Source organism: Gossypium arboreum, chromosome 8 (genome assembly GCF_025698485.1).
Source record: "Gossypium arboreum isolate Shixiya-1 chromosome 8, ASM2569848v2, whole genome shotgun sequence".
In the NCBI taxonomy this organism is placed as follows: domain Eukaryota; kingdom Viridiplantae; phylum Streptophyta; class Magnoliopsida; order Malvales; family Malvaceae; genus Gossypium; species Gossypium arboreum.
In genome coordinates this window covers 131,963,872-131,991,760 of record NC_069077.1, presented here as the reverse complement: position 1 = coordinate 131,991,760, position 27,889 = coordinate 131,963,872, and the positions used below count along the sequence as shown (strand labels likewise).

Below are 27,889 nucleotides of genomic sequence, written 5' to 3'. Positions count from 1 at the left end.
ATAGAATAAAATATTTAAAATGACAGTTTATAATACAATGAATAAAACTTGTAATTAGAAAAACAAAGAACATACTTGATATGTGTTTTTATTTTTCTTTGATAATTGAGGATTCCTCGCAACATAATGTTGTTGCCGCTAAACTTTATAATTCAATTTTCACCGTAAAGTTACCCATATATTGACGATAATGGAGTCTCGATTCGAGGAAGTGCTGACCAGATTGTAATCCAAACAATTCAATGATATTCCCAAATGCATTCTTTTAGTTAATCTTCTTAATTAACACTAGAAACAAGTATGGGGATTAGTTCTTGTTAAGAAAAACTCATGATATATTACATAATAAACTTTTCAAAAGAGGCCTGTTTTAAGGACTTAAGATTTTTCCCAATCAGTCAATTGCATACAACATCTGAATAAAAAGCTATGGTTCTCCTTTGACAGTTCTGTATGCTGAGTAACTCTATATCGAATACTTCGAATTGTTTCGAGCTGAAAAACGTTGAAGGTCCCACCTGCACAGGGAAGCATACTTTCCTATGAATCAAGATTAATCCAAATTGATTCAACCCAAAGCATAAAAGGGGATTTAAACACTGAAACACATTAATTATTACAGTTTTCTCAACAGAGTTTTTCGGTCAGTCTTTGTTCTTCCCACTTATAAAAGGGAATTTAAACTCTCAACAAGGACCTCACTTTATTCAGCTTAATGAACATATGATCCTAACATAATACAATAACCTATGTAGCTGACCCTGCATGCTAAGAAACGACTTCGTAGTTTTTTTCGTAAGCAATTGCTGTTTAATGTTCAGAAGCATAATACAGTAGGCAGAAGCATATTGAAGGAGTAATATCAGTACCCATCATGCTAAAATAAGCAGAAATAAGAAACAGGAATCACTAACCGGAGGTCCAAGCTCCGGAGGAATGATTATCCTTCTCTTCCCCCCTGGCCTCATGGCCCGAATTCCTTCCTCAAATCCTGCATGTATCATCTATTTCAATCATTTCTACGTGCACATTTGGTTGCACAATTTATTGTTTATATTTTGCAGGGGCAAACTGCCACTATCAGATAGTCATGAAGGTCAGATTTATAATCTATTCACCTGGAACCACTGCATTAGTTCCCATGCGGATTCTGGCAGGAGCACCTTGTAAATAGGTGCTATCAATGCGCCGACCGGACTCATTATAACCAATATAGTGAAAGGTGACCTGAAAACCATTTTATAGATGGCAGGCATAAATGGATATAGCAGTAATAAACGAGGTAGCCGCAATAGTAAAATGTGCTTGATTAAAGTAGCCTAGGTGCTACAGCCAGAAAAGATTTTAGAGAGAAGCCACTGTGGACTTGATCATGTTTTGCAGAAAGAAGAATGTTGAGACCAAAAGTATTCTATTTCTCTTAATGAAATGAGCCAAGATACGTGCCAAGATAACAAGGTACAGGTCGATAACAATCCCATCGTATGATGAAAATTTATTAAGGTATCCTAACACAAATAATGGAGAGGAAGAGATTGTTGAAAGACAATGAAAGAAAAAACCTGTTGACCAGCCTTTGGGCAATCACCTTTACCAACTTCATAATCCCGGTATATAAGCCCTGAATCACTCTTTCTGTAATCTTCTGAAGTTACAACCTTAACCTCAAAGCCTGAATCAAATGTTTAAAAACTAGAGGTGGTTAGAAATGATTTGCAAAACAAAAAAGAGAGAATAACAGATGCGGAAAGAATCTCAAACACCAGAAATGGATGAATATTTGAAGATGGAGTTCATCCTGCTAGATATTAAAAGTCAGTTTGACTTCCTATCGTTGCAACACAAACCTTCTCTGATGAAATTTGGGAAGTCTTTGGGAGCGTTGTTCTCTTTCTGTCTCTGTTTATTCTGTTCTAGCAAGCGTTTTTCATCATACGGGTTCTTACTCTTGGTCTTTCCAGAAGAAGGCAAGGTCGGAGACAAGCCTGATGAGACTAAAACGAAAAGAAGAAACCTACGGCTCAAGTTTTCCTTCCTATGCAATACGCATCCACTCTGCAGACTGGCTCTAAACAAAATGCTGAGGATAAGGACCTAAGCAATATTTAAAACATAGCAAAGAAAGAGATTATAAAGCTGCCTCACCCATTGTCTTTTAAGCTGTGACTCGAGCAGAAAATTGCAGTTTTCTTCCTTTGAGTGGAAACAATTCCTACCCTGGCATATGCTGAAATGTAATATGTCAAGAAGTACGAACAAGATATGCTAATATAAAAACAGTAAAGCATAGAAAACATCAGAGTTCATTGCTTGATTGAGAAAAGAAATTCTTGAAATATACAAGCATCTTTAGGCAAGAGTTGTCAAGATCCATTGTAGATAACAGTTCAAAGATCAAAATAAACTGAAAGGCACCACCATTCAATTAGCTATCAAGAAGATCACCCAATTATGCTCAAGTTTCTTCCAGATTGGAAAAGAGGGTTTCTGTGAAAGTGACTAGAGTCTGTTGGCAGTGTATCTGTCATCTCATCGCATGTCTGAATGGAGATTGGCTATCAAGGATTAATCTGCATGGAACGAAGCTTGCATATTGAGGAGCCTTTGGGCAGTTTACACACAAGGTGTCTACTTGGGTGGCACGGATACATTCTTATGTTTTAAAGGATAGAAGTATTCCACAGGTTTCGCCAACACAAAATGCTAGCTGGGGGGATAGCTATCATATCCCTTCTCATTAAGCATCAGAATGGAGAAATAGTTTGCAGGGGCTATTGGTAACACCTAATCGGTTGCTTTTACCTGGCAGGAGACCAGGCACAAACTAGACAAGGCTGCTTGTCACAAGTTAATTTGATTTCAGTTTCATATCCCCAGGCATGCCTTAGTTGCCATAATGGCTTTATTGGACTGTTTGCCATTCTAGCACTAATGCTTCTAAAGTTGTTAGATTCAGGCTTTATGGAATTAAGGAAAATTACTGGGGGGCCTTGATTAACAAGGTCACTAGTATCACTAGTAAATGAATAAATTCAATTATCGGAATCACTGCAGCACATAGTAAGCATATTCTAAATAAGTAAGAAATTCCTTCGAATAAACACAGTAATAATATGGACTGAGCAGTCATCTTTAAATTAGGAAAAGACTGACAAAGATTAATCAAATACAGTGTTGTTTCCAGGCACGTTGAGTGGTTAAGTTATTATTATCAACATAAATACATATATATATATATATATATATATACGTGCGTGTTCTTTCCAGAATCACCTCAAAGGTCAACTACTTTCCACTTAACTCGTCAACCCAAGTTCTTCTGAGTCCATTTGAAGGGGAGAAAGAACTAAGAAATTATTTAAAAGGTCAAATTAGAAAAACCCAGAAAAATGGAAAGCAAAAATCTTTTTCAAGAACAACATGAACAATTCCATCTTTCTCAGACATGTTTCTGTAGAGATAATGTAAATGTAAATGGATGTTAGGTACTTACAGAGAAACGATGGTTCAGACAGAAGAGGAGTTGAGAGAATCATGGGCATGGCTTGTTTTCCGGGCTAGACTCGAGTAGCCGTTTTGCCCATAGCAGTCATGTTATCCTCAGTTGTGACTAAAATGCCAAATTATCAAATCAACCCCTGCATTTTCTTAATATTTCTCTTATCACCCCAAAAGGTTTATTATATGTTCGATTTAGTGTGTTTTCTTGTTTTCATCCTTTTTCCACCATGAAATCGTTTTAACTTTTCAATCAACTGAATTTCCATCGTCATACCCACAAATTCTAATAATAAAAGGGTCTAAAATGGCTATTATAAAATATCTTATATATAATTAATAAAAAAAGCACAAAAGGGAGTTGTAAAAGATTAATAGCAGGAGAGCAAAAGAATCAACACAGATGCTAATAGCATAACATTAAATCTCAAGGAGCAACTCACATGATATAATAGTGTTGGGACCAATGTCTCGTACGTTTCAATAAGTCACAATTAACAAGCAAGTGAAATTCCATCCTGTCTGAGGTCTAGCAAACCAAATTTGGGTTTAATTTTATCGTTGGTCCCTTTAAATTGCTTTCCAGCATTGAATTGTGTATGCTATTTATAATTCTATTAGCAGGTACGCACTCATCAAGAAAAGATCACTATGTGACCACTGAAGCCTATCACATACTACTTCAATAAAGGAAATGTTAGAGTCGTACTACATTTGATGACAACCGGTGCATTAATGGCCTCGCCACTTGGTTGACTATATGTTTTCTATACTCTGAGATTATCGGTTACATAACATAACTAGATAAGAAACTCCCCACTTATAAATACCCCAAGACACAACAATAAAGAGATCCTCTCCTTCTTTAGCAACCCTAGCAACACACCTTAACATACAGTCGCCTCTTCCTCTCCTTATCTCCCTTTCTTTTCCCCTCCCCCTACTTCCTTACTCCAACTCTCCACCTATCACAGGTGAACCAACCTCCTTGTCACCACTACCATCTCCTCTTTGTTTTACCCTTGCTGATACTCAGTGTCAACAATTCTAAAATCATTGATGTAAGATTTGGAGAAAGACCTTGGAAAGTAATTCACACGAAAATGTCAAGAGTTGCTATTAGGAGACCAAAAAGAACCAGTTCACATGGAAGTGTTGAGAACTACTATTATGAGTTCTAAAGGAGCTAGGATAATCTAGAGATATTTAGGCAGAGTCTCAGTTGAATTTAGATTGTAAATAAGAGTTAAATACCGACATTTGATTCAAAGTATTTTTCCTAAAAACTTTTATGTTTTGAGTTCAGAAACACTTGTTTAGCAACCCTTTAAAAAAGCAATGTTAAATTCAAAAGCAATTTATTGGATTGCGAACTTCTGAGGTGAGCTAAAAAAAAAAAAAAAAACTTACGAAATTTTTTTATCGGATTTACCAATAATTCCAATATTTCTAAAACATTATCTATTTCTAAAATATTACCAACTTTGATCTTTTACCAAAATATCTAGGATATATCAATATTTCTAAGTACTAGAAATATTGATATATCCTAAAAATATTAGTACATCCTTGTATATTTTGTTAAAAGGAAATTTCTAAGCTGAAGCTGAAAAAACTTTTACTACTGCAGCTCCTGATAAAGTGCTCCAATTTGTTATTAACACTTTAAAAAAAGCAAAGAGACAACTTGTGACGGAGCGTTTTGCTCTGGCAGTTGATGAGGCATGTCCGAGACGTGGCAACAGTTTGATCTTTTGAAAACGTAATTTTCATTTGCTCTTTTCTGGATGCGGCTTGAAAAGAGACTTTTTTTGTTATTGTCCGTGAAAGGAAGAATTTAAAGGCTTTTCACAGCACACTGATGGCTTGAGACTATGAGGTGGCCGTGAATCCAATGGATCTAAGGGTTCTTTGGGTCTATCGGCAGCATGACTAATTTACAGCAGCAGCCTCCAAACAGTTGCAAGAGATAGCAATGGAATGAACCACTAAAAAGAATAATTATACTAAACACTTCACACAAAGGCTCGTACCTATATGTATATATATTATATGAATCCAAAACTATTGTGTTCAAAAGGAAGAGGGAATAGATAAATTTTGAAGCAAAAATATTGACAACCAAAGCAGTTATGATGAACCATTCCGACTTTCTAATCATGTTATGTCAATTTCGATGTTATGATCTTTCAACCTTCATCCACCACCGCTTCTAGTTTCAATAATTAGTAGAATACAAGCCTGCTCTATATGTGAAAAACAGCAAATTACAATCTGGCAAATCACTTGTTCATCCATGGAGAAACAAAAGCCACCCAATATTTAATGACTTTGCAATCTTAGCTACAAGGTCAGAAGGTGAAACAACATTGAGACAATACTAGCCTTCAACTGTTAATGATCCCAAAGATATTCAGTTGCACCTTCATTACATCTGCAAACTGAGAGATATATGTGTTAGCTTAGCGAAGAACCAGAAAACCTTTGGATATGTATCTAAACAAGCAGACACAAATTGCACAATCTTTAAAACTTTTACATCATAAGATTTTGTCATCAAAGGAACATCTAATAGTCAAACATAACGACGAATAAGATAATGTATCGATAGTACAGATAGTAAAGACCATAGATTATACCTATAATGAACATGATACCATGATAAGCAACTTCCTCAAATACAGACTCTACTTAAACACATGTTGAGATGAAATACTTGGTGTTTAATGGATTATCAGGCAATATTGTACCACTTTGGTGCTAAAAGCCTAAAACTCAGTTTTGAGCACTAATGTGCTCATTATACATGCCCAAGTTTCATAAGTGTGCATGGATACAGTAAACTAAATCTGTAAACAATGACATATAGAAACAGAGTTTTAATGATTATCATGTAAGAGTGTTTCTTTGTGTTAATTGTTAAATATATTCCCAACCAAATGACAAGATGGAAAGACAAATATAGTAGGAAAAATTACCCTGGTGGCTGAGTACCAGCTTGTTGAATCATCTGAGAATATATGCATTCATCAACCCTCTGCTTTGCTAAGGCAACCTAAGGGACATCCATAATTAAAACAAGATGAGAAACATGACAAACAAATCCAGCTGAGCAGAGCTTTTATTCTGGTTTTAACATGCAATCTTAGTATGTCAACAACCTCCGCATATCTCAACAAATCTTTGGGGTAAAAAATGCCAAATCTTCCAGCCTTTATAAAAAAAATTACCTGCTGAGAACTACCACTGAACTGAATATGCCTCACATTTTGCTCTCCTTTCCCGCCATAAACCTGCAACAGTAGAACTAATGTATTTAGAACTCAAGAAAGTCACTCCTAATTCGTAAACATGGATACTTGACCAAGAATAACTAAAGATTGAATCCACAGAGAAAGTTAGAACAAGCCATCTACCTACCTTTATGGTTGCTCCAGACTCGATTCTGATCCTTGAAATATTGGAGCCACATCTTCCAATCAATCCACCAATATATGTCTCCGAAACCACCATCTCGAAAGTTACATAATCAGCTGCAAGAGTGGTTGTCCTAAAGATGATGTGGTTATAAGAAAATATTAAAACTTGATAGCCACATAATGTAGCGGTTGAAAGCTAAAAATAAGTAACGTAAAATATTGAATAACCTGAAGTTGGGTCCACAAATGGCTGTGGAAGGGTTGGGCGAAGCAAGTTAAAATTATATGCTGGACTAATGGAAATCACTTGACGTGGTGGGTTTTCCCTGAACAAGGATCCAACAAAAGTTTTGAATATTTCATCTTCAAGCATGATAACTAGTTCATCGTATTTAGGAACTAAACTCAAGCAGAACTCAACTTATACCTGAGTTGATAACCAATCTCAGCCAGAGCCTTCAATACAGCAGGAACATCGCCTGATATCTGTTGCCAATAAGAATTCAATCATAAACCAGCCATCAGAACAAACAAACAGTATAGCAATATAAAGATAGGATTCAAATATTTTAAAAAATAAAATTTGCAAGCTTATCTCATTAAGCTTCAACCATGTAAAATCTAACCTGAACAACTCGATCAGATTCATGAGCCGATGCACACAATGGCAGCTGGTTTGGAGCAAGAATTGTGATTGAGGCTCCTGAGGAAGTCCTCAGTTTCTCAATGTTTTGACCGGACATCCCAATTAAGCCGCCTGCTTGCGACCCAGCAATCAAAAGTCTTATTGTATTTGCAGCAACATGTCCCGCACTGACAGCACCTACCTTTGCTGCCTCCGCACTACCATCATCTTCCTATTAAGAAATACAATCCAAGCAAAACATCCACAGTTCAAAAAACAACAATAAACCCGATGAAGAATTAACAATAAAACAAAAATTTGCGTGTAATTGTGTCTTGAAATTCATCATCTTTGTTTATCAGTTATCACCAAAGTTAAACTGGCAATAAAATAAATGACTGAGAGATTATAGAGAAAAAAAGGGTTACCTTTAGGATTAAGGTAGCTATTTGTTGAAGTGCATTTTCCGCATCAGAAACCATGTTCTCACAATCTTTAGAGCTTATAATGATGACACGTTCTTCATGTCGCTGACATTAACAAATACAAAAGTATGGGTAAAGGAATAATTAAATGAGAAAAGGAAATACAACAAAATTCATGATATTCCTAAACTTACGACGATTGCATCGGCAATCTTGATGGTGGCCTTGGTGTCTTCACGAATCTTTTGGATTCTATGACCTCCTTTGCCGATGACTTTACCGATCTGCCTCGAAGGAACAACGATTCGGAAAATGACGTCCTGGGCTTTGGCCTGTCGTTTGGGAGCCGATTCGCCTGTATCGTAGGCGGCCGTGGGGTCATCTTCGTCGCGACGGCGCTTGGCAGTGGATAAAAGGTCTTTTGGGGGAATAGGCTGGGATTGGACAGCGGTGAGAGGTTGAACATCGATTTGGGAGGCGGGTCGCATTGGGGGGTTTACAGGGAATTCACCAGGCTGAGCCATCGCCGTTGGTTCGGCAAAACCAGAGCAAGAAAATGGAAAAAGAGAAAAGAACGAATCCGTAAGAAGCTTGGAAGTCAAGGGCTTTAATCGTTTCAGAGTGTGGATTTACATATATACCCCGCTAAAAGGGCATTTGGAACTTCAGACTCGGATCACAACAAGTCACGAGCACCGAGCCACAACCCGCAACACAAATCTTTCACCTAATTTCACTCTCTTTCTTCTTCTTCTTCTTAAATAAAAATAAAAATAATGCATATATGACTTCTTTTTTGAAATCTAATATGTCTCATTCGTGTATATTATAGCTAGATTTTTACTTACATTTTGAAATTTTTGGCTTGTTGTCATAATTGGCTTTACGCCACGTGTCAATGGTTTAATATTGTTCATTTTTTTTTAATATTCTTGCTATTACTATTTAATAAAAGTGTTTGACGGCTAAATTAGCAAAAAAAAAAAATGTAAGATTAAAATGATTTATATATTTAATGGAATAGATCGATTTTGAAAAAAGAGTTGGACGTATTTTCACCCAACAATAATCTTTTCAATAGTCGAATTTTTATCTGTCATAAAAAAGCAGCTAGTTTTATTTTTATATAAACCCAAATCTTTTCCTCATTTTTTTCATTCAAATCTAATTTTTTCAAAATTTTTAAGTCTCTAAATATTTTAATTATAAAATTTAAATTTAAATTCTCTCAAGTTCGTCTTGATTTGATTCTGTTTTTCGATTTTTATTTGTGTTAACTTAATTTTGGGAATGATAAATACTCTTTTTCATTTCGATGACAACCACATCTTCGCATTCCAGTTGCAAAAGGTAAGAAAATATTTCTAACTTTTATAATTTTATTTAAGTTTATTATTAAGTTGTTAAAAAGATTTTTTTTTTATAATCAGGCCGAAGCTCGGATTTTAGAGACATATACACAATCTATTTTCGAGGCCATCACATATGATTGAACCCTATTTGGAAGATGTAAGATTCTTACACGTGCCTTGTATGTTCAAGGGTGTAAATTGGACCCCACACTTATCAAAGTATTGGTGGAAAGATAGAGACTCGAGTCACTCACTTTTCATTTTACATACGATGGGTGTACAATCACACTCGAGGATGTACAATTACAGCTTGATTTATCGGTGGATAGGCTAGTCGTTACGAGATTAGTGTTTGTTGACGATTGGAGTGGCATTTGAGAGCAACTGTTAGGTAAGGTGTCAAACAAGTTTTTCGGCAGTCGGTAAAGATGAAATGGTTGGAAGAAAATTTCCAAAATCTCCATGAGAGTTCGAGTCCCCTTGAAAGAGAACGACACACCCAAGCTTAAATCCTGAGGTTAATTGGAGGTGTTCTAATGCCTAATAAATCTCGAACTCTTGTACATTTAAGGTGTCTGCTACAACTCATCGACTTAAAAGAAGTGGATCTACTTAGTTTGGGGTCAGTTGTGTTAGCAACATTGTACCGAGAGATGTGTCTGGCGGCACAACCATAAAAAATTAAAATTGGTGGTTGTTTACTCTTTTTGCAGTCATGGGCATGGTTTAGACTACCATTTTTACGTCCCCAAGCTGACTATCATTATACTTTCTCACTCATAATAGAGTAAAATTAATTCTATAATATAATTATCATAATATTATTTAATTAGGCCGATTTTTGAAAAAAAAAATATTATTTGAATAGGGGGAACCATAGCCCGAGTTATGTGGGACTACTAGAAGAGCTCAAAGATATCCAGTTACTGTTAGGCCAACGATCGGAAGCCTAGATTAGTTTTTTAAAATTTTTAATTATATAATATTTATGTAAGGATTTCAAAATTAATATTAACTAAATAATAAACTTTATTATTTCATACTATAACTTGAACAAACACCATATTCTGATCTGAGAATTCAACAATGTATCTCATCCGAATTATTAGTCAATCTCGATATCAAGCATGTGAATGTGTCATTGATAGTTTACACCACGATGGTGTTGGAAAAAATATGGTTTGAAAACGGTTTTCTTGCACAATGAAAAAAAAACTTTTGAAACCGACTTGATTTGTGATATTTATAGCAATAAACTCTAGACCGAAATTGTAATTGTGTTTCGAATAAACGGATCATTGTCATTCTCTGTTAATAAACACTTTTGACTTTGACCGACTATTGACCAGTGTTGACATGATGTTGACCGGCATTGACTAATAATTGATCAGCATTGATCAATCATTGGTCGAGCATTAGTTCATGTTGACTGATTATTGAGTGCCTTGATCGACCATTGACCAACATTGACTGGCGACACGGCATTATTAGAACATGTTACATGTTTTTTTTTTAAATATTATATATACTATATTGGTTAAAAATATAAATAATCATATATTATATGTATAACTTTTAAAAAAGTTTAAAATAATTTTTTTATAGAATTCTAAAATATATAATTATTAATTTTAAAAATTCAAAATAATGCCAATTGAGTCTTAATTCAATTGGCATCGACATTGTTGCCAGTGCAGGAGAGTATGGGTTTAAGTGCGTTGAAACGTAATATCCTTTATTTAAGAGTTGAGGAGGGCTATAAGTAATTTTAAACATTGTATCAAAAAATAAAAATTAGGAATCAATAATATATATATATATATATATATATATAATTTTACAAAAGACACGTACAGTGTTCTAATAGTGCCACGTGGTCTGTCAATGATCAGTTAAGACTCGGTCAATGCCAGTCTACAGGTAATCAACAATCAGTCAAAGTTAAAATTATTTTTTAATATTTAAATATTTAATATTATATTTTTATATTTTTTTAAGTTTAAATTTAATGTTATTGTTTTAAATTAACCTAATTGTCACGTGACATTTTTCATTGGACAAAACATGCCACGTGGCTCTTTTCCATTGACCAAAGTTGCCTAATTTTTTAATAGTCGTTACAAAATGGACAAAAATAGAAGAAATTGATACTTTAGGTATCAAATTAGGACAAAAAAAATTTAAGTACCAAAGTAGAAAAATGAGTATACTTTAGGGACCAATTTGTGGATTAAGCCTATACTAAAAAAATAAAGGGATAAATCTCAAAATTGTACATGAACTTTGATTTAATGTGCAATTGTATACATGAACTTTAATTTGGTACAATTATACACTTGAAACTCTAATTGTTGTTCAAATATATATTTGAAACTTTAATTTTGATTTAATCATACACATTTAAAGAAATAAATACATCAATTTATTTTTATATTGGATAATATAATTATTTACGTATGCAATATATAATCATAAAATAATGTTATATCAATAATTGTGTTAATAATTTACAAGAATTAGATCAAATAAAAATTTATGTATAAAATTGCACAAAATCAAAGTTTATGCATACATTTGTACATTAAACTATAGTTCATGTATAGTTTTAGTATTTATCTCAAAAATAAAAAACATATTATAAAAATGTGAAATCAATGAGGCTCTGACCACGAATGAAGGCCAAGCTCAAGATATATTTGAGTGGACTTAATATTTTTCTCCAAACACAATTTTTTTTTTAAATTTTTTTCCGAATCTTTTATTTCGAACAAGCATTTTAACTTTAACAAATAACTTGCCAATTACCATATATGTTTTTATATATTAAAATTAATATATTTCCATATATTTTTTTGAGAAATGATTCCATATATATTTTTGAAGCCAAAATATATTATCATATACATGGAAAAGTATATGTAGAATATATTAAATTTGCAATAAATATTACCATATATATTTGACCCCATGTATTTAGTGCAAATTAAAGTTAATATGTTTCTATATATATTTTATGAAATCAAAATTTATATTACCGTATAAATTGATATGTTACCGTATATATCTATATTTTACCATACAAAATAATATTTTACCTTATATATCAATTGATTTGTTACCATATATTGATACGTATATATTAGGGTGCTTAATTGAATTTTAGGTAAATTATACTCAATTTTATTAAATTATTATTAAGTTTATATTTTGGTCATTTAATTTTAGAAAATTACAAAATGGTCATTGAGATATTCAAAAGTTTTCATTTAAGTCATTAAATTGTTAAAATAATTGTTGTATAGCCTTTTTTTATTCGCATCACCTGCACCAATCGAAAACTTTCATTCGGTAACTTTAGGTGTAGTTTACCATTGATTTTTTCAAAATATATTAAGAACTTATGATACCATTAAGCCTTTACTATATTATATTAATTTAATATAATATAATTTTTATTTTATAATTATCATTAATTAATCTAAATAATTAATTCATTTGAATATTCTATTCAAATGTTGACACAAAATTTTTTAAAACATACTTTTAACATTAAAAATATCATTTCAACGTAATGAGCATAGAGAGATTTAAAAAATCACTTCAACATTTTAAAATCAAATGGTTAACTTTATTACCTATTTAAACTAATTAATAATAAAATAAAAATAAAATGATTAATTTATGTCAAAATAAAATATAAATTTTAAAAATTTTAAATTTAAGTATAACAAAAAGAATTAATATACTATTTGGTACTTAAATTTGGCTTCAATATTCAATTTGATATCTTAAGAGGGATTAACTCCTCCGATAAAGGTCTTTAAAGTGTTATCCGTCAGGTAGCCAATGTAGCCCTCAACAATCAATTGTTTGTTATTGTGCCGAAGTTTTGTCCACAACCTTTGTGGAGATCCGTTGTATGATTCATAGAAGGGGGCGCCTGGATTGGTAGAGATACGGCCTGCAAGAGCTCCAAATAAAAGTGTTAGTAATGGAGAACGTGCGTGCGAAGATTCAAACCATCAATCAAGGCATATGTAGTATTTACCTTGCAACCATGGTACCACTTGGGATTTTGTCCTCAATCTCTGTGGAGAGTCGTGAACAGTTCATGGAGGAGGACGCCTCATTTAGTGGAAATATGATCAACAATAGCCCAATAGAGAAACTTTAGTGTTGTGCACAATTACAATCATGGTGAATGTGCGTGCTAGGATTCAAACCACCAACTAAGGCATATATAGCTTTTATGATGCGACATAGGGATAATACCTTTAGTTGTTGAGGACAACGTCGATTATTTAACTAACGACGCTTCGAAAACTTCTTTCAAAATTCGAAGGAGTCAATCCGCCTCAACAACTTTGAATTTAAAAAAAAAATCAATACATTTTAGGATAGAGGTCCACCATCGATTATAAATTTAAAATTAAATTATTATTTTTATTATAATAAACATTTTAGCTTATATTTAATTTTGAAATAAATAAATAAAATTTCAAACTACAAATATTAAAAGATGTTAATTAATCATGTTTCTTTTTAAATATGCTGATTAATCATTTTAAATTGATGAAGAAAGAGCAACATACCAAGATGTCATGTGGAGTTTTTTTAGGGTAAATTATTTAATTATAAAACAATTCATTCCAAGCACCCAAAAAAAAAGCATTCATATTACATAATTTGACTATTTTAGTTATTCTTGTTAAAATTACAAACGGCAAGTGACGTGTCAATTAAAAATTAAGATAATAATAAATTTAGCCCTCAATTTGTATATATTATATCAATTTAGTCAAAATTTAAAAAAATTAAAATTTATAAATAATCTCAATTTGATCCTAATTTTAAAAATTCAAGGCATAAATATGTTCAAAAAATATAATAATAAAATTAAATTTTATATTAATATTAATATCAAATTGTATTTGTGTTTGTTTTAAAATTTAAAGATTTAATTTCAATAGTAAAATTAAGGTGTCAAGAATTTTGAAATTATCAATGTGTGTAGATCTGTAACCAACTATGATTAGTTGGATTGTTAAGTTAATTATTTGTATTATTTTGAGGAACAAATTTATTTGATTATCAGACAAAATCTAAAAACATTGCTTAAAATAATACTGGTGGAATTTACAAAAATAAACTGAAATTTTCCTTTTTTTACATTTTAAAATAAGAATTAAAATGTTATATTTGCTGATTTTCGGAAAAGATTGTGGGTTGTGTCAAAATCTGTTCAAAGAATCTTAAAAGAGGACACGTGTGCTTCATGCAAAACATTATTATGCAAATATTGAGTAGGTACACCCGGGATTTTCTATGGTTTAGCTTCTATTTAAAAGCCCCTTTGGGTTTTTTTTTCTTCACCACCAACACCTTTTTCTTTTTTCTTTGGAAAATCTTTCAATTTTTGACGATTTTAAAAATAAAATATAAAGTATGGCAAGCAAATTAAAATTTACATTATTATTATTCAATATCTGGAATATTTATTGTTATTCACATGAGTGGTAAAGTTGAGTTATCTGACATTGAAAATTATATTTATGAATGCTGAGTAGGATGCTAAAAATAATAGTCCAAATAAAGCTAAAATTTAAAGCCAGATTCTCAATAAATAATCACAATAATTATCATTTGTGTAAACATGCCAAATATATTTATGATACCATCGAAGTTTGTAACCTTTTCTAACCATTTTGTTTTTTCTAAAATTTTCCAGATCTATTTTTATTATATTTTACATTCATTTCTCCTCATTTTAATTATATTAAATAATTTAAATATTATAATAATATTTTTTAAATAATATTTAAAGTGTTTTTAGCAAATTCAACATAAAATATAGTTTTACTTTAGGTATCAATGTAGAGGACTTTTTTTTAAGGTAAAATTTTTTTAAGATAAATTATAATTATAATTGTCACAACTTTTTATTCAAGTAATAACTCTTTTTAAAATTAATATATAATTATCTCAACTTCTATTTTATTATATTAATAATTTTAAATTAAATATTATAATTATTTTTAAATGTAGATTTAATAATTTAGTGAAAAATAAAAAAAAATTCTCCTCAGTTTTATATATAGAAATAAGGAGCTAATTATTTATATTCATACTCAGATATAATTTGTTGATTTAATAAAAATATAAATTCAGTTATTTATATTTGTGCCCGAATTTAACTTAATTTTTAAATTTTAATTAAAAAACTTTAATAAGCTGTCAATTTATTTAATATAAGCATCGAAATATTAGAATAACTTGATTTTACATTAACATAATTTAATTAAAATTCTTTTAATCAAATTTAAATAACTAGAAAATATAATTTTTTAAATCAAATTTAAATAACTAGAAAATATTGATTGTTGGAGTACTAGTTAATTTGATTACTAGAGAACGTGAATTGAGCGAAATTTTCATTTGAATTTTGAAAATATATCGTGTTTTTATTTTTATTTTTAAAATCGAGAAACATATGTGATGTGTGGGTAAGTTTAGTTTGGTTTAATTTGTTTGTATTAATTCTATTCGATTTAATTTAATTTGTGTCATTTTTATATTTATTTAGGGTCTTTAATTTTGGATTTATTTTATTAAAATAGACTTTATTTTATAACTTTTAGATATTATTTGATAAAATTTTAAAATATTTTAATTAAAAACCTAAGTAAATAAAAAATAATAAATGTAATTTTAAATAATAATTAAAATATGATACTGAGCATGATATAAAAATAAAATAGTAAATGGTATTTTAAGTTTAAATTTCATTATGTATATTTATTTTTATTTATATGTAAACGGTATAAATATATAATCAAAATAATATAATTTACTTTGTGAACAATAATATACTCACCCGATGGATCGGAAGAGATAATTTAAAGATTTAAAATGAAATATAATTAAAAATACAAATGTTAAGACACATTACATTTTTAACAGATATAAATGTTAAAAAAAAGCTCAAACAAATTAAAAAATATTAGCGTCTAAATTGTGGGCCAACGACAGAACAGACCACACTCGACTCAACCGGTTTCACACATAAAAGGTAATAAGAAAAACACTAAAGGATAAAACCGGAAAACCAAAAGAAAATAAATCTTTGTTTTCTTCCATTGTTTTGTTTGTAGTTGGAGAGTATCGTAACTGCCCTTTTTCTTCTTCCTTCTTCCTTCTCCTTTCTTCACAATAAAAGCCTCAAACAACACTCTTTCACTTTGTCCTCCATTTCTCTATTTCTCTCTCTTCTCTCAAATTTCCCTTTTTTCTTTTTGTAGCGTTTCATTTCTTCTCAGTCCGATAAAGGACGGAGAATTCCTTTTTTCTCTGTTTTATCAATCAATGGTCTTTCATTCAATCTCAGAAACGAGAAATAACTCGAACGAAACCGTAACCGAAACCGAAGGTGTGGTGATGGCTTCTTCTTCGACCTTGAAATCTCAGCCTCTTCATAACTTTCAATTACATGACCTCAAATGGGCCATGAACCACAGTAACAATCAACGCCTTCGAAAGCTCGCTGATTCCTCTCAGAAATCTCCTCAGCGCAGCGATACCGATACCGACTCCGACAATAACCGGAAGGGGAATACAGTGCGGGAACCTCCTTTCAATAACGGAGCTTCTTCTGGTTCTTCTCTTGATCATAAGACTGGAAAATCGGAGAAGAAAGTTATCAACGGTCCTGATTCTCTGGTTGATAGTGACAGCTTGGGGAAGAAAGTTGCTCCACCGGAAGGTAGATCGAAGATCTACATACGTTTGCGAACGAAGAATCAGAAACCTGTTGAGGAGGTCGTAGACGTAGGAGATCAGAACTTGAATGTGGAAGACGTTGAGGAGTTTGTTCCCAAGACGTGGAATCTGAGGCCTAGGAAGCCGATATCAAAGCCTCGGAATCAAAATGGAGGTGCGCCGAAGATGGTGACTTCGGCTCACGACAACAAAACTCAGAGGCCAGAGTCGAGTCGGTCTAGGAATGTAACCGAGTCCAAACCAGCTGAGAAGAAGGCAAAAAAACAGAAGTTCTCAATTTCGCTTACTAGGGAAGAAATTGATGAGGATATCTTTGCTATGACCGGTTCAAAGGCTTCTAGAAGGCCAAAAAAGCGAGCCAAGAATGTTCAGAAACAACTTGATGTAAGCTTTTGATTTGCTTCATTATCTTATCTTCTGAATTATGGATTTTCTTTTTCTTTTCTAAATTCGTATTCTTTTCTTTTCTATTTTTTGAATCCTGTACAGTGCGTGTTTCCTGGATTGTGGTTATCTTCCATAACGCCTGATAGCTACAGAGTCCCCGAGCCTCCTCTAAAGGTCTGATGGTTTGGCTATTCAAAATGTTTAATCTTTTTAATTACGTGCTTAACTGATTCCGGGTTAAGGTTTGATTTTTGTGATTGCAGGGTTAGATGGAGTGCTGCTAAAACCAGTGCTTCTGGAGGGTGGGGATAAGAGTGACTGCTAAACACCTTTTTTTGCAGTTGTAGATTGAGCTTGTAGAGATGAAAGGGTAACAAATGTATCTTGTTCTTTTGCCTCTTTGTCTAATCCAAGAAGAGGTTACTGGGATGGCTGGAGACAGTATATTATGAATCTTGTTATGAATAGCTACAGATTGTAAATATGACTTATCAGACTCATAATAGGGTTTTAACCTTTTGTCAGATTATGTAAAAGGAAACCGTTTTTTCCGGTAGATCGTTTAGATCCTTAGACTATCAGTACTTGTTAGCTGTTTATGGAACTGGTTAAATGTTAAAGCATTATAAGTGTTTACAGATCCAGAAAGTTCGGGATGAATACTTGTTTTTGATGTGCATGTGTTTCTTTCTCATTTTGTTCTTTCCAATATGCACCGCTCAGATTACTAGTTATCTGACAGTTGATTGATTGGAGAGACGTGTTAGTAATTATTGGATAGTAGTTATGAGCTTTGTTAGTCATTGATCGATTAAGTAGATATGACCACGTGTTGGTAATCAACCGATTAAGTAGATATGAACACGTGCTTGTAATCAACTGATTGTGTAGCTCCGAGCGCATGTTATTAAGTAACGGATTGAGTAGTTCCAAGCGCCTTTTAGAAATTAACGGTTAAGTACTGAGCACGTGTTAGCAATTAACATCACGTGGTAGTAATTGACGGATTAAGTAGTTATGAGCATGTGACCATGCTTGAGCTACTATCCTTGGACTATCAGTAGTTGTTATAGTTGCTCATGGAACTGGTTAAATGTTAAAGCATAATGACTGTTTACCGATCCGGAAAGTTCGGGATGCATGCTTTTGTTTGTCGTGCATGTGTCTCTTTCTCATTTTGTTCTTTCCATATGCACTGCTCAGATAAACTGTACTAGTTCACTGACAGTTGATTGATTGGTGAAACTTGTTAGTAATTATTGGAACTGGTTAAATGTTAAAGCATTATAAGTGTTTACAGATCCAGAAAGCTCGGGATGAATACTTGTTTTTGATGTGCACGTGTTTCTTTCTTATTTTGTTCTTTCCAATATGCACCGCTCAAAGTACTAGTTATCTGACAGTTGATTGATTGGAGAAACGTGTTAGTAATTATTGGATAGTAGTTATGAGCTTTGTTAGTCATTGATCGATTAAGTAGATATGACCACGTGTTGGTAATCAACCGATTAAGTAGATATGAACACGTGCTTGTAATCAACTGATTGTGTAGCTCTGAGCGCTGTTATTAAGTAACGGATTGAGTAGTTCCAAGCGCCTTTTAGAAATTAACGGTTAAGTACTGAGCATGTGTTAGCAATTAACATCACGTGGTAGTAATTGATGGATTAAGTAGTTATGAGCACGTGACCATGCTTGAGCTACCATCTTTGGACTATCAGTACTTGTTATAGTTGCTCATGGAACTGGTTAAACGTTAAAGCATAATAACTGTTTACTGATCCGGAAAGTTCGGGATGCATGCTTTTGGTTGTCGTGCATTTGTTTCTTTCTCATTTTGTTCTTTCCATATGCACTGCTCAGATAAACTGTACTAGTTCACTGACAGTTGATTGATTGGTGAAACTTGTTAGTAATTATTGGAACTGGTTAAACGTTAAAGCATTATAAGTGTTTACAGATCCAGAAAGCTCGGGATGAATACTTGTTTTTGATGTGCACGTGTTTCTTTCTCATTTTGTTCTTTCCAATATGCACCGCTCAGAGTACTAGTTATCTGACAGTTGATTGATTGGAGAAACGTGTTAGTAATTATTGGATAGTAGTTATGAGCTTTGTTAGTCATTGATCGATTAAGTAGATATGACCACGTGTTGGTAATCAACCGATTAAGTAGATATGAACATGTGCTTGTAATCAACTGATTGTGTAGCTCTGAGTGCTGTTATTAAGTAATGGATTGAGTAGTTCCAAGCGCCTTTTAGAAATTAATGGTTAAGTACAGAGCACGTGTTAGCAATTAACATCACGTGGTAGTAATTGATGGATTAAGTAGTTATGAGCAAGTGACAACGCTTGAGCTACTATCCTTGGACTATCACTACTTGTTATAGTTGCTCATGGAACTGGTTAAATGTTAAAGCATAATAACTGTTTACTGATCCGGAAAGTTCGGGATGCATGCTTTTGTTTGTCGTGCATGTGTTTCTTTCTCATTTTGTTCTTTCCATATGCACTGCTCAGATAAACTGTACTAGTTCACTGACAGTTGATTGATTGGTGAAACTTGTTAGTAATTATTGGAACTGGTTAAATGTTAAAGCATTATAAATGTTTACAGATCCTGAAAGCTCGGGATGAATAATTGTTTTTCATGTGCACGTGTTTTTTTCTCATTTTGTTCTTTCCAATATGCACCGCTCAGAGTACTAGTTATCTGACTGTTGATTGATTGGAGAAACGTGTTAGTAATTATTGGATAGTAGTTATGAGCTTTGTTAGTCATTGATCGATTAAGTAGATATGACCACGTGTTGGTAATCAAACGATTAAGTAGGTATGAACACGTGCTTGTAGTCAACTGATTATGTAGCTCTGAGCGCTGTTATTAAGTAACGGATTGAGTAGTTCCAAGCGCCTTTTAGAAATTAACGGTTAAGTACTGAGCACGTGTTAGCAATTAACATCACGTGGTAGTAATTGACGGATTAAGTAGTTATGAGCATGTGACCATGCTTGAGCTACTATCCTTGGACTATCAGTAGTTGTTATAGTTGCTCATGGAACTGGTTAAATGTTAAAGCATAATGACTGTTTACCGATCCGGAAAGTTCGGGATGCATGCTTTTGTTTGTCGTGCATGTGTCTCTTTCTCATTTTGTTCTTTCCATATGCACTGCTCAGATAAACTGTACTAGTTCACTGACAGTTGATTGATTGGTGAAACTTGTTAGTAATTATTGGAACTGGTTAAATGTTAAAGCATTATAAGTGTTTACAGATCCAGAAAGCTCGGGATGAATACTTGTTTTTGATGTGCACGTGTTTCTTTCTCATTTTGTTCTTTCCAATATGCACCGCTCAGAGTACTAGTTATCTGACAGTTGATTGATTGGAGAAACGTGTTAGTAACTATTGGATAGTAGTTATGAGCTTTGTTAGTCATTGATCGATTAAGTAGATATGACCACGTGTTGGTAATCAACCGATTAAGTAGATATGAGCATGTGCTTGTAATCAACTGATTGTGCAGCTCTGAGCGTTGTTATTAAGTAACGGATTGAGTAGTTCCAAGTGCCTTTTAGAAATTAACTGTTAAGTACTGAGCATGTGTTAGCAATTAACATCACGTGGTAGTAATTGATGGATTAAGTAGTTATGAGCACGTGACCACGCTTGAGCTACTATCCTTGGACTATCAGTACTTGTTATAGTTTCTCATGGAACTGGTTAAATGTTAAAGCATAATAACTGTTTACTGATCCGGAAAGTTCGGGATGCATGCTTTTGTTTGTCGTGCATGTGTTTCTTTCTCATTTTGTTCTTTCCATATGCACTGCTCAGATAAACTTTACTAGTTCACTGACAGTTGATTGATTGGTGAAACTTGTTAGTAATTATTGGAACTGGTTAAATGTTAAAGCATTATAAGTGTTTACAGATCCAGACAGCTCGGGATGAATACTTGTTTTTGATGTGCACGTGTTTCTTTCTCATTTTGTTTCTTTCCAATTTGCACCGCTCAGAGTACTAGTTATCTGACTGTTGATTGATTGGAGAAACGTGTTAGTAATTATTGGATAGTAGTTATGAGCTTTGTTAGTCATTGATCGATTAAGTAGATATGACCACATGTTGGTAATCAAACGATTAAGTAGGTATGAACACGTGCTTGTAGTCAACTGATTATGTAGCTCTGAGCGCTGTTATTAAGTAACGGATTGAGTAGTTCCAAGCACCTTTTAGAAATTAATGGTCAAGTACTGATCACGTGTTAGCAATTAACAGTTTGAGTAGTTCAGATCACGTGGTAGTAATTGATGGATTAAGTAGTTATGAGCACATGACCATGCTTGAGCTACTATCCTTGAACTATCAGTACTTGTTAGTTGCTCATGGAACTGGTTAAATGTTAGAGCATAATAACTGTTTACTGATCCAGAAAGTTCGGGATGCATACTCTTGTTTGTCGTGCATGTGTTTCTTTCTCATTTTGTTCTTTCCATATGCACCGCTCAGATAAACTGTACTAGTTCACTGACGATTGATTGGTGAAACGTGTTAGTAATTATTGGAGGGTAGTTTTGAGCTTCGTTAGTTATTGACCGATTAAGTAGATATGAACACGTGCTTCTAATCAACTGATTGTGTAGCTCTGAGCACATGTTAGTAATTAATGGATTGAGTAGTTCTGAGCAGTTTTTTGAAATTAATGATCGAGTATTGAGCACGTGTTAGCAATTAACAGTTTGAGTAGTTCCGATCATGTGATAGTAATTGATGGACTAAGTACTTATGAGCACGTGACCATGCTCAAGCTACTGTCTGTTATGTTAAGAATACAGATTGCTTGATGAGAGTATATGGAATCATATATGGTAGGAATCTATGGTTATGATTCATTTGCAACATTGGAATCTCCATTTCCTTCTTTCTTCTTAAATGTACTTTTGTTGAAGCAAAAACAGTTAGTTTACTGGCTTCAATTTATTGAGGAAACTGTGGTTATCTAGTAAAAGTAAGTAGTTCTGTTTGTTCTCTGGTTTTATCTCTAGATAGCGCTAGTGTTAAACACATGCTAGTGGCCATTGAAGGCAAGATGCGTGCCTGTGAAAAGTGAAAGTAGTTTTGCTTGTTCTTTCTGTTTTATCTTTAGTGCGAGTGAACACGTGTCAGTGGCCGTTTGTGCCAATGGATAGGCTGAAACGTTGACTATAATGCCCTTCTATCGGCTTGCATGCATTGTATCTTTATATTCTTACATGCTGTTGAAAGCAAACTTACATGATGGAAAAAGGTTAATTCACTGGCTTATGATTGGCTTGAGATGAAGTTCAATTGTTAAATGAACTATAAAAGAAAAAGTTCTTTTTCTTGTGCACCATTTTTGTTGAAGAGATTGTGAGCTAGATGTCTCACCCTTATTTCTTGATACAATTGATCGATCAGCATGACTTGCTTGTCATTGAAGCTTTGCATTGCGTGACTTAAAATATTTTATCACTGAGTTTAGCTCTTGCTTTGAAATTGCATTTCTGAAAAGTAAAAGTGATCCTATTATCACTATTGACCAGATCTTAGAAACATGTCAAGCTCAATTAGTTTACTTGTTTACCTCCCCTACTTGGAAGTTTTACTGTTTTTTCTCAGATGTGTGTTTCTGATCAGCTCAAGAAGGCACACCTTCTTGTCTGTATGGTAGCCCACAAGCCAAATAATCGGCCTGATGCTCTTGTGAAAATATTGGCATTCTTTAATTGCCTATTTGAGATGTGGGAAATTTGTTTGTGTGTAATTGCAAGATGTGAATGACTGCTTAGGCTTGGAATTTCATGGAAAATATTAGTGTCCGAGACTAAAGAGTTTGGTTAGACTTCTGTGATTGACCTCAATGCCTTACATGTGTATCTGGTGTTTATGTTTCCATCTAAAGAAAAAACTGCTTTTGGTCACCTCATGACAAGCTTCACTTTGGAAACTCTATGAATGCTAATCCTACTATAGCACACATATTAATTGGGCATATAATGAGGTTTTATTTTTATTATTTAAATTTATCTGATTTGCTGTGTGGTTGCCAGCTGTACCTGCTGTTAGTTCCTTCTCAAGCCAGCAAAACTTGCACGAGCACACGCGCGCATGCACACATATTCTAGCAGAGCATGGGCCTTAAATTTGTTAGGATGTGTTTTTTCTCAGATAAATGATGGTTTGGTTTGATCTGTTATTTTGATATTTCTACTGGAAATCTCTGGTGAACCATGACTTATACATGCATCTGGCTGGGAACATTGAATGCAAAGCTGTTTCAGGTTAGATGCTCAGCTCATATGAAAGGAAGATCATTAAGTGCTGTAGAATTCATGTTTTTTCTACTGTGTTTTAATTTCTTCAGTGTTCCATTGAAAAATGCTGAGTTGTGCTGTTTAAAGCTTGAGCCTAACTGAATGGCATTACCTCCATTGTTCTCACCTTCTTGAAAATTTTTCACGAGCACATGCGTTTTGATGACAACATGGCAGGTATCATGCTCGGTTCTGGTTCCTGCTTTCTATTTTGGTGGGTAAGATTTATATTGTGTTTATTCCACTTAGTGTCAAATTTTCAGTTTCCAGCAGATTATGTGTTGGCAGACTAACAGAAAGGGGTAATTGTTAGCATTGTAGATGTGGATCAAACACCAAACTGCTCCCTGCTGTTTGGTAGCATCCTGGCTGGTTCCCAGCAAAGGACCGACTATCTTGGACTACCTGGCATGCTTACTATATGTAGATGCGATCTGATGCAACTAACAGTGCTACATTCTGGTATATATCTGGTCTCTGTAGTGCAGTGAATACTTGGATGCCGCTGCTGCGGCTGCTTTTCTTTTAGGCAATGATGGGAAGAAGAGTGGGTAGTAAAATATGAAGCTTAGGTCATGTATTTCCCACTTGAAAAAGTGGTCCAGGTTTCAACTTTTTACTGCTGTATGTTGGTTGTAAATGAAAGAAATTTGTGGTGGGGAAAGTTGCCATTCCAAACGATGTTTGTAGTAAATGGTGGTCGGCACGGCAAGTATTGTTATCAATTATCATATATATAATATAATATATATTGTTTGTAATAGCTCGATTTTTAGTGGTGTTAGAAATAGTGATTCGAGGGGATTAAATTCGGCGAATAAACTCGTAAATTTTATTATTTAATATTTACTAGTCAAATATGGTTTAAATTTTTTTTTGAATTAATAATTTATGTCTTATAATGAATTATTAGGTTCGAGTGATAAAATCTTAATTCAAGTGATTTTAAAAATGAGGTATCGTGACATCATTTCTATAAACTGAGTTGTAAATATTTTTATAAATATTTATGGAGTGTCATTAAGGTAGTATTAAAGTTTTGTTGAAAATTTTAACGTTTAGACCGTTAATTAATTAAAAAGAATTAAATTGAAAAAGGTGTAAAACTTGTTAATTATAATAATAATATGACTAAATGGTTTGATTAATAAATAAGGAGAGACTTAAATGATAAATATGCCTAAATTAATGGATGAGGCGGCATATGAATAAAAATAATAAAATAAAAGAAATAATGGCAATATTGTAATTATATTGAAATTAAATAAGACAAATTGAAATTTAAAAGGTTCTAGGTTTTTCTTCTCCAATTTTCTGTTAAAAACACAAGGAGAGAGCTCAAGCATGTTTTTAATATTTTTGCCTTATATGAGTTCAATTTTGCTTTTTTTTATAATTTTTATGTTTTTGAGATTGTTGTAATTAACTCTAATTTAATCTTACTTTAGTTTTTGATTTTGTTAAAGATTTTGGATGTTTCTATTGATGAATCTATATGATTTTTTATGCTAAATGATAAATTTGAGATATTAGTTGTTATTTAAAAGTATTTTGTTAAGTGATTTTGATGAATTTTTGATTAAGAATTAATTTGTTAAGTTAGTAAAAATACAAGGATTTGTCATGAAATTATTGGCAAACGGGCTATAATGAATGCCATGAATATTCAGCTAGCATGGATTTGCAATAAAAATGGTTAATTTGCATGTTTTGGGCTCATGGATTAAATTGAATAAAAGTAAAATTTTAGGAGTAATTTTGTAAAAATATCAAAAGACTAAAATTGCATTAAATGAATTGTTTTATTGTCTAAATTAATATATTGAATGAAATTATTAATTTATATCAAGGTCGAGTGGAAAATCGAGGAAAATGAAAAAATTTTAAAATGTCCCTAAATCTTGGTATTTCTACAATTTATCCAGGTAAGTTCGTATGAACTGTATTCTGTATAATTTTGATTAAAGTGAATGTTAATTGGTGATTGGTAATATATATATGTGTGTGTTCTATTATTGGAATTGAATTATTGTTGGAAAAATATTATCGAATTTAATACTCAGTTTGGATTGAACGCGGGATTTGAGTACAATCGTGATTTGACGCATTGACGGCATTGGAGGAAGATATTGACAAATTACCCAAGTAAACCAGGGTTCAGCATTTATTGCAAACTCTCGTGTTTTACTTTCTATTTAGCTCTTATGAGCTTTTGTTTAACTCATACGAATTTTTGTTCAACACTTACGAGCTTCTGTTCAACTCTTATGAGTTTCTGTTTAGCTCTTACGAGCTTCTATTCAACTCTTATGAGTTTCTGTTAGGCTCTTACGAGCTTCTGTTCAACTCTTATGAGTTTCTGTTTAGCTCTTATGAGTTTCTGTTCAGCTTTCGAGTCGATGAACTCAAATCCTTAAGTTGTTCTTCGAATGGTAAAATATTGGTAGTTTTCTTGGATGATATATGTATATGAAGAAATGGTAAGAGAATGATATGTATCATGATATGTGTATATATATATATATATCAATATTTTGATATGTTGATACATGAAAATTATGTAAGTTGAGACGAGTAATAAACTCAAGTGTGACATATTGAGATTATAAGGTTAACGATGTTGAAATTATATGAAATATGTTCAAGTACGCTAACAAGTGTTGTTGTTTGATGCTTAGGCAAGTGCCAAGCTGTTGGTTGAATGACAATATGTTTAATTATAAGATGCATTGAAATGGTAAGTGCTCAAATGAAAATATACTTATACTCATGAAAGAGTGGTAAGTTTTAAGTTATACAATTTCTTATGAAATGACTTATCATGTGATTAATTTAAAAGGGCTGTGTTTGCATGCACTAGCTTGTTGCTATGGTGGTATGATATGCTTATGACTTGTGTGTTATGCATATGGAATAGGCGTGATAAGTAAAGAAATACAAATGAGAATAGAGAAATTTGGAAGAATATAAAATTGTTTAAAACTCCACTATACTTGGGATAATATATATAAGTGATGCTATGGATTTACTCATTTTGTGAGTTGTTGAATATGGTTTCTTGAATCGTGTGGTATCAGTAAATGTTTATTCTTGGTAAGTGTAAATTTCATAATGAATTTGATTGATATGATTAAAGTTTATACGAGTTTACTAAGCATTCATTGTTTACGTAGTTGTTTTCCTTTACTTTTTAGATTATTAGAAACTCGATTGGGTTGGAAGCTTGTAGGAGTTATATCACACTATCCATCGGTTCTATCGGTGCTTTCAAATGTTTTGATTTTGGTTATAATGGAATGTATAGGTATTTTGTTTAATGTGGTCTATATGTAATTTGTTCAGTTTAGCCACTTATTTTGGCTTGTTTTGGATGCCTAAGTTTGGCTTGTTGATATGTATAATGTTGATTGTAGGTTGACACAAAATTGGGTGAAAAATTTAGCTTGTAAAATGGCATATTTTCGTCCACATGGGTAGAGACACGGGCGTGTGTCTCAACCGTGTGTGACACACGACTAGATGACATGGCCGTGTGTCCCATGTCTCCTGAATTTGCACAAAACAGAATGCTCACATAGCCTAGCACACGGGCGTGTGGCTTGGCCGTGTGACTCAAGTCAGTATGCTCAAATTGTTCAGACGACTTAACACATGGGCGTGTGGCTTGGCCGTGTGACCCAAGTCAGAGAGCTCACAAGTTTGGACACAAGTTGGGACACGGTTGTGTGCCCCTATTTCGTAAGCCCACACGGCCTGAGACACGGGCTTGCGTCCCCTGCACCTCAGAAAAATTTTGATGTTTTCTGAAAAATTTTTTGAGTACCCGATCAAGTCCCGACTTGTTTCTAATGTATATTTTGAGCTTCGAGGGCTTTTATAAGGGACAATATAATTGATTTTGATTGGTTTCTGATATGAATGCTAGAAGACATGAAATGTCTGTTATTTGATTTGTAAATTTCGGAAATGCTCTGTAACTCTATTTCGGCAACAGATACGGGTTAGGGCGTTACATTATTGGCTTTGTTTCTAAGCATTGTTAGTTTTATCTTGTAGACATGTA

General features: G+C 33.0%; 3 protein-coding genes and 1 long non-coding RNA gene across 5 annotated transcripts; 2 read left to right on the top strand and 2 right to left on the bottom strand.

Moving 5' to 3' along the window:
* Positions 1–223: 223 nt before the first annotated feature.
* Positions 224–3,639, bottom strand: LOC108461831 (peptidyl-prolyl cis-trans isomerase FKBP20-2, chloroplastic). 2 transcript variants are annotated; one of them, XM_017761783.2, is made up of 7 exons: positions 3,494–3,639; positions 2,146–2,227; positions 1,848–2,068; positions 1,563–1,672; positions 1,119–1,227; positions 915–991; positions 224–518 (listed from the first exon to the last, which is right to left on the bottom strand). In XM_017761783.2, exons 1-7 carry the CDS (start codon positions 3,540–3,542, stop codon positions 399–401), a joined length of 768 nt encoding a protein of 255 aa, XP_017617272.1. In that variant the 5' UTR covers positions 3,543–3,639; the 3' UTR covers positions 224–398. The 2 variants fall into 2 exon arrangements, with proteins under 2 accessions (XP_017617272.1, XP_017617273.1); XM_017761784.2 differs by having other exon boundaries at positions 1,848–2,062.
* A 1,989-nt stretch (positions 3,640–5,628) lies between these two features.
* Positions 5,629–8,720, bottom strand: LOC108461823 (uncharacterized). The gene is made up of 9 exons (XM_017761773.2): positions 8,162–8,720; positions 7,971–8,072; positions 7,544–7,774; positions 7,345–7,403; positions 7,146–7,243; positions 6,919–7,031; positions 6,729–6,791; positions 6,477–6,553; positions 5,629–5,939 (listed from the first exon to the last, which is right to left on the bottom strand). The coding sequence occupies exons 1-9, from the start codon at positions 8,489–8,491 to the stop codon at positions 5,927–5,929; spliced, it is 1,086 nt and encodes a 361-aa protein (XP_017617262.1). The 5' UTR covers positions 8,492–8,720; the 3' UTR covers positions 5,629–5,926.
* A 7,717-nt stretch (positions 8,721–16,437) lies between these two features.
* Positions 16,438–18,142, top strand: LOC108461412 (uncharacterized). The gene is made up of 3 exons (XM_017761259.2): positions 16,438–17,479; positions 17,585–17,656; positions 17,746–18,142. Exons 1-3 carry the CDS (start codon positions 16,682–16,684, stop codon positions 17,749–17,751), a joined length of 876 nt encoding a protein of 291 aa, XP_017616748.1. The 5' UTR covers positions 16,438–16,681; the 3' UTR covers positions 17,752–18,142.
* A 5,661-nt stretch (positions 18,143–23,803) lies between these two features.
* Positions 23,804–24,714, top strand: LOC128279381 (uncharacterized). The gene is made up of 2 exons (XR_008269436.1): positions 23,804–24,003; positions 24,090–24,714. It is a non-coding gene; the product is annotated as an uncharacterized LOC128279381 (long non-coding RNA).
* Positions 24,715–27,889: the final 3,175 nt, after the last annotated feature.